General features: G+C 39.0%; 1 protein-coding gene across 1 annotated transcript; it reads left to right on the top strand.

The window, feature by feature from the left end:
* Nucleotides 1-1,175: 1,175 nt before the first annotated feature.
* LOC146377367 (B-cell receptor CD22-like) lies at nucleotides 1,176-6,833 on the top strand. The gene is made up of 10 exons (XM_084943331.1): nucleotides 1,176-1,280; nucleotides 1,398-1,736; nucleotides 1,812-2,036; nucleotides 2,698-2,976; nucleotides 3,773-4,063; nucleotides 4,243-4,321; nucleotides 4,911-4,941; nucleotides 5,113-5,274; nucleotides 5,361-5,470; nucleotides 5,773-6,833. The coding sequence occupies exons 1-10, from the start codon at nucleotides 1,241-1,243 to the stop codon at nucleotides 5,831-5,833; spliced, it is 1,617 nt and encodes a 538-aa protein (XP_084799457.1). The 5' UTR covers nucleotides 1,176-1,240; the 3' UTR covers nucleotides 5,834-6,833.
* Nucleotides 6,834-6,859: the final 26 nt, after the last annotated feature.

Consider the following 6,859-nt stretch of genomic DNA (forward strand, 5'->3'; position numbering starts at 1 on the left):
CAAATTCAAGAAAGTATTGATGAGTCCCAGATTTGTACACACATTTCTTCAGAGGCTCACTCACTCTTTCTGAAAGAGTCTACATATTTGACCTGATGCAGAATTTCATCCTATAGCTTCAAACTTTCAAAGTTTAGAAAATGTTTTTGCCTATAAATGTGTCACTAATGGGCTGTTTGTAACATTTCCTTTCTTTTGCAGCAATTGCAATATTCAGTGGGGCAATGTGTCCAGAAAAGACAACATTAAGAAATCAGTCATGACAAATCATGATGTTACAATCATCCTGTTGGACGCACGATATAAAAGTACCTTAATAATGCCTTAGTTAAATACAGCGGAGAGGAAATCACATGGTGATTGTTCCTTTGAGAACAGGCTCTTCCTGTTCATGGACACCAACCACAGTGCACAGCATAATTCACTTATGTTGGATACAAGAACCACAAACCTGAATGAGTCATGAAACATGGTCTTAAAATCCATTGCTTTTGATACTTAAACGCCTGCGAGATCCAAAACACAAAACAATCCAATGCTAAGCGTTAGAGTGACAGCTGCACACAGAGGTATCACATGAAAATACATTAAGACGATCACAGCGCTGCACTTTGAGCAAAAAATATCTATGAAGACACCGGTGGGTTCTCCAGCTTTACTTAAACAGAGCGGTAGCCCCACCTGGTGGAAAAATATATTTCAGGTCGTCTACAAGCCCTTCCTACATCCTTGACTCCTTTCCTCGGCAAAAAAGGCGATGAGCTAGAACAGCGGGCATTCAACAAATGAGAAATCCTTAATTAAGAACAGTCATTTTAAAGTGGTGTCAGCCAAAGTCAGAGTTGATCATCTTAAATAAATAAAACATCTTCATTAGATGTAAGCTGTATCAATTAGTTGTCTTTTTTTTTTAATAAAATGATTAGATAATGCTTTGTTTAACAGAGTATGGAAACATTTTAATAGGTTAATTAAATATTTGTGTTGATATCCATTTTTTAAAAAAAGAAACTATAACTTTTCATAATCATTCTGAAAGTGTGACATTAGAGGAAGCAACAAAAGGATGTGTGCCTACTTCTGCTTTTTGCTCCACAAAAATGAAGAATGTGTAAAGCAATAAGCCACTTTGCTTCAGCCAGTGAGTACTTCTGATCACTAACTCATGGTTTTTTTATTTTTTGGGACAGTTGGTGTATATTGACCTGTGTCATGATTGTTGCAGGTAAAACTTGAAATAATGGAAAGCTGGAGCCTGATCATTCTGGTAATAACGCCAGGTGAGGAGATTTTTTTTTTAATCTAATAAACAGGATATGTGATGACTAAAATGAAACTGCAGCGCTAATTCTGAATATAAATAAAATTTTCTTCATTTTCTGCATTTTTGTCCAAAGGTGTCTGGAGCGGAGACTGGAGTGTGACGTCTGAAAATCAGTGTGCTTTGAAAGGAACATCAGTATTGATCAACTGCAAATATGACTACCCTTTAGGTCACTTTGTTACTTCTGTCAGCTGGTTTAAAAAGTTGTATGCATCTGGCAGATGGGGACTTTTTCCTCTTGATAAACTTACTTCAAGTCCGGACCACTTTAAATATTTGGGAAACTTCCGCGGCGACTGCAGTCTGAAGGTCAATGATGTACAACACACTGATGAAGGAGCTTACTATTTTCGTTTTACCACAAAACTAAACAAATGGATGAGCATAAACCCGATGTACTTGTCTGTGGGAGGTAACGACTAATTACGAGAACATTTCTGTTTCGATGATTTTAGCAAGCATTTATTGATTTATGTTTCTTTATCAGAGCTGACCACAGTCATCGAGCCGAGCACTGTGACAGAGGGAGGTCGTGTCGCGCTGACCTGTATGTCAGGCTGTCCTGAGCCTAAAGACATTGTCTGGTTCAGAGATGGGCAACCTGTGTCAAATCCAGTCTTCCAGGCCAGGAGAGAGGATGCTGGGGACTACTATTGTGCAGTCCATGGACAGGAATCAGTCAGATCTGCACCTGTGGCTCTGAATGTTCAATGTGAGTAGAGGGTTAAGAAAGCATACCACAAAATTCAAGTTACAGGCCCCGCTCTATTCACGTGCTACATTGTGTCAGGGAGGTGAGCTGGCGTCCACAATACCCCAGACTTGTAACTGAACCAGAAGCTCTCATATGATTAACTTTATTATACATGACTGTGTTTTTCTTTCTGTCTCCTGTGAGGAAGACCAATTGTTACAGGAGTACACTTGAATCTCATCATAATATTTCAATAACTTTGATCATGTGAATTATTAGAATCTTTTTTGGACAATTGTGTCCAGAAATTGGCTCAAGTTGTACTTTTACATATCCTCACTTGGACATCACAATATATCACCTTTACTCTGGGAAATTAGGAGGTTAAAGGCTGCTTGAAGTTTGATCTAAGTGTAAAATAAGGTCAGATAAGGATATGTTTTATCCAGCATGAGCACCATTGTTGTGGCCCATGCCGATGAGATAAGAGACAGCAGGATGACAGAGGAGTTTTTTTGTGGCTTGTAAAAATTAGTTTTAAAAACAGAAAAGGGGAAGTAAAATACTGAAATTTTCAGTATTTATTTTTGTTGCATGTATTGACACTTTTAATGACTCCATCATTACGATCAGGATTTATCATCCATGTGGCTACACTTCCTTATCTCCTCTCAAGCAGACGCTCCCAGAGAAGTGACACTATCAGTGAGTCCATGGGGAGACATCCGCAGTGGAGGGACAGCGACTTTGACCTGCAGCAGCAATGCCAACCCTCCTGTGGCACACAGCAGATACAGACTGTATAAGGATGGACAGCTTATCAGTTCAGGGCAGAATTACATCCTCTCTGACATCCTGCCCAGCGACAGAGGATGGTACTACTGCCAGGCATGGAATAACATCAGCTGGAGAGGCATCGACTTGATCAACTCGACTGAGGTTCACCTTGACGTTAGATGTGAGTGTGTCTGGTTACTTGGAAGCTATCTAGGAGGGCAATTAGACACATGGTCATGAGTACAGTGTCAGACATTTCAAAGGCAATCCTCAACTGACTGATATCACAACTTCCTGATGATTGCTACAGTCTGTCTGTTTGCTGTCACAATGTGTTAAAAAGTTCAGTCTGGAGACACTCTGTTAAAGTTCACGGCTGGAGGAAGTGATATTAAAATATCCATGCTGATTAATAATTTTTTAACTTTTTACAGTAAAGCACACATATGTCGTCTAACTGATTTCACCATCTACTTAAAAAGGAAATTTTCTAAGACCTGATTATTCACAAGTTAACAAGTTCTTTAGTGTTGTCCATAGGGAGAAGAGACTGGTGAATGAAAGGACCAGAAACAAATTTTTTAAAAATCTAATTGTTGCAGTCTAAGGTGACCCCCTTAGACTGTTTTTTAGTGTTTAGGTGGCTTTATGTGGGTTCTAAAAACTTTTATTTTAAACGTTTATTTTTTAAATTGAGCTTCACAGAAAGAGTTAAATCTATAACAGTTTTTTTAGACTAGGGCAGCCTTTTTTTAATTTTCATTTTTGATCTTAAAGCTATTGAGAAGTGTATCTCTTCTGTTTTTATTAGGAAGACAAGAGAGCACATTTAAATGTAATTGTTTTAGTTGTAATGTGTCTCTTCAGATTTTAGCACTCAAATAAGAAGAGGTTGTGAACAGCTGATCACTTATCACCATTTTTCCTGTCTTTTTATAACAAATCTGTTAACAATCGTGATGTTTGGGCTTTTTCAGACCCTCCAACGAACATTTCCATTTCAGTGGATCCACAGCTGTTTGATGAGGGCAGCAGTGTCAATCTGACCTGCAGCAGTGTGGCTAACCCCGCAGCAGACAGCTACATATGGTACAAAATGGTTGACTCTGACGCCACCAGCTCCATGCTGCAGGTGGGCTCAGGACAGCTGCTCTCCCTTCCCTCTGTGGAAGAGTCCCACAGTGGAGTGTACCTCTGCAAGGTCAGGAACAGTCTCGGGGAGAGTAACTCAACTCAGGTGCTGCTGTCCATGCAGAGAAAGCAGAATGGTAGGAGCCACTACTTACAGATGCTCGTTGTATCCTCAAAAGGCAATCTGTGCAAAATACCACAACCTCTTAATCTGATATGAAAAATAAATCTTAAGTTGCCTCAATTCCTTTATTGAAATTTATTGAGCTGATCAATTATATGTTATTTCCAAGCTGAGTGTGTGCTTTCCCCTCAGAAGGGCAGTCCCTCCCAGTCTTGGCTGGAATTGGAGTTTCTCTTCTTGTGACACTAGTGGTGGCGCTTCTTCTGTTCCGGTGAGTCAGTAAGAGATGGAGAGTGAGGCTTTAGTGAGGCTGACTCATGTCATTTTTTGCACTTAAACACTTACTTAAATGTGCATATTTCTTATGTCACTGTATTTTTTTTCACGTGTTGCAGAACTTTTAAAAACGTGTCTTACCTAATGCTGTAATGAGTGTTAACATGCACCGTGTGTGTCATCTGAATTTCCATTCTGCTGCTGCCATTTTTAACACATCAGTCACCGCAGCATATTTCTACACTGACAGTCGGTATCTTGGCGTTTAGTAGGGAGGGGGGCATTCATTGCTAGGGTCCATATCAGCACAGAAGGTCACTACTATACATAAAACGACTTTCATGGATTCTTTATAGATTGTGTCTGTACATTTAGTTAGTTTTGATATATTAAGAAACGCCTAGAAGGCAGTATTTTAGCAAGTAAGCTGCCTGTGTTTGCTAGTATTACATAACAGCTTCCCTTAAACATTAGGAAACGTGACTGAGCAACGTAGAACGTTCTGTTCTGGCTTGAGTTGGCACAACTTTTGACATATTTAACTCTTGATTTATTTATTTTTTTAAATTTTGTTGTCATGGCAGGAAGAAACAGAAGACTAGCGCAGACAAGAAAGTGAGTACATGCAAAAAAATCTTTAAATAAGCCATATCTGTCAGTTACACACAGGTTTGAGAAGTATCCCGCTGAAGAGCACACACACACACACACACACACACACACACACACAGATAGCAGACCAAATATTCTAGTGGAGTGATGATTTTGATGTGTCCACTCTGGCAGAGAGTGCTTGACTCCAGGCTCATCAGAACAAGATCAAGATCTTCAGCCGCCGAAGATCCACCTGACACCACTTATGCTAACATCCACCCGCTTCCATCCTCGACTCCCTCTGTCCCTCCTCAGGCCATTTCTACGGCTTCACAGAGGAGCTCACACCGGGATGTAAGTAACGATCCACAGTCGTAACTGTTCAGCATTTCTGCTAAACACAACACACTCATATTACATCAACTTCTTCTTTCTCTTAGGATACCACTTCTTATGAAGATGAGGTTACCTATTCCACAGTGACCATCAGGCCCAAAGACCCCAGTTTTCCACATCACCTGAACTCCAACAGACGGCCACAACACTCCTGGTATGCTTCCTCTCCAAACTCTGACATGTTCACAGCACAGCATTGTAGGGTTTCCACACACGTCTCCAACTAAAGCAAAATAACTGAAATCATCACAGATAAAAAATTAAGATTTATCTTTATAACAATGAAGAAACATTACTAAAGGAGACACAACCACGCTCCATGATAACAAAACTGATCTTAAACTGCCTCAGTGTTGCTATCGGTGTGTCATCATAAAGGTTATCACAGAAGTGACACCTGACACAGCTTCAGACTGAGGCCCAACCACATTGTTCATTCCACTGTTTTCTCCTCAGGTCCGAAGCAAGAGAAAACAACGACTCTGTGATCTACGCCTCTGTGTTTAAATCCAGCTGAGTCTCTGCATTTTGTCATGTGCCCTCTTCCTCTCAAGAAAATAAGCAAGTTTAAAGCTCAGTGTACCGTCATCTTAAGGCAAACCTGTTTTCAGGAGTGTTAAAACATTTGAAAACTAAATGTTTTTTATTGAAATAATTTTAATTATTTATAGCAATCATGTTGTTGCACTGTTTATGTTGTAAAAACACAACCGATCAAATTAATAGCATGTGAAATTTAAAAAAAAATGTTTTAAAGGATGGCAGGGAGAAAAAAATGACATTTATGTCATTCCATCAGCTAAGAGGTAATGAGACTGGTTCAGATTGTGAATTAATTTGTTAATGGGATTGATTAATATATTATAAACAGATATGAGTCATAATTTTAGCTGACAGGGAGGAGGAGATTGGCGCTTTAGGAATTTCTTCAAGAATAATATTTTACCATTTACAGACAGGGCAAAGTGTGACTTTCTCAAGAAACATCACAAACTAATCCAGGTCTCGATATTCTTCCTGTGGGTGCAGGGGTGTACGCTGTGCAGTGGCAGAGTACTCGTGTTATTTCTGTTAAGTCTGGGTTACTGTAAAACTGCTCTGTACTGTTATTTTATTTAGCTGAATTTATTTATTTAGCTCGAATGAATGAACAATGAATATTGTTACAAGATGCCTGCGGCCAATTAAAGCTTTATTTCAATGCAACACTCAATGCAACAATTACATTTTACAATATTTATAGTATGCACATCATAAATCCTGTAAGTGTAAAACAATTTTATTCCACATGGTGGTCCTAAATAGTAACTATTAGACTGAACAGACTTGATTGAACTTCAGTACTTCCTGCTTGGTAAAATCTGTTTACAAGTCAATCTTACCACTGACGCCTACATCATAAAAATTTTTGATGTTCTTGATGTAGAATATCGAATCATTTATTTGGATCGTGTATAAATTCAATTTTCAGCAGCCACTCTAATAAGTAAGAACAAAACCAAGATATACAGTAATGTGTGTGCGTATATGTGTGTAGGAGGAA

This window comes from Perissodus microlepis, chromosome 11 (genome assembly GCF_051167445.1).
Source record: "Perissodus microlepis isolate ML-2025 ecotype Zambia chromosome 11, ASM5116744v1, whole genome shotgun sequence".
NCBI lineage: Eukaryota > Metazoa > Chordata > Actinopteri > Cichliformes > Cichlidae > Perissodus > Perissodus microlepis.

Bases quoted from the DNA above. Each gene is read 5' to 3' on its own strand.
- LOC146377367 (XM_084943331.1), top strand. From the start codon at position 1,241: ATGGAAAGCTGGAGCCTGATCATTCTGGTAATAACGCCAG. The intron at 4,942-5,112 runs GTGAGTACATGC...CCACTCTGGCAG, and splicing joins AGACTAGCGCAGACAAGAAA to AGAGTGCTTGACTCCAGGCT. The intron at 5,471-5,772 runs GTATGCTTCCTC...TTTTCTCCTCAG, and splicing joins AGACGGCCACAACACTCCTG to GTCCGAAGCAAGAGAAAACA.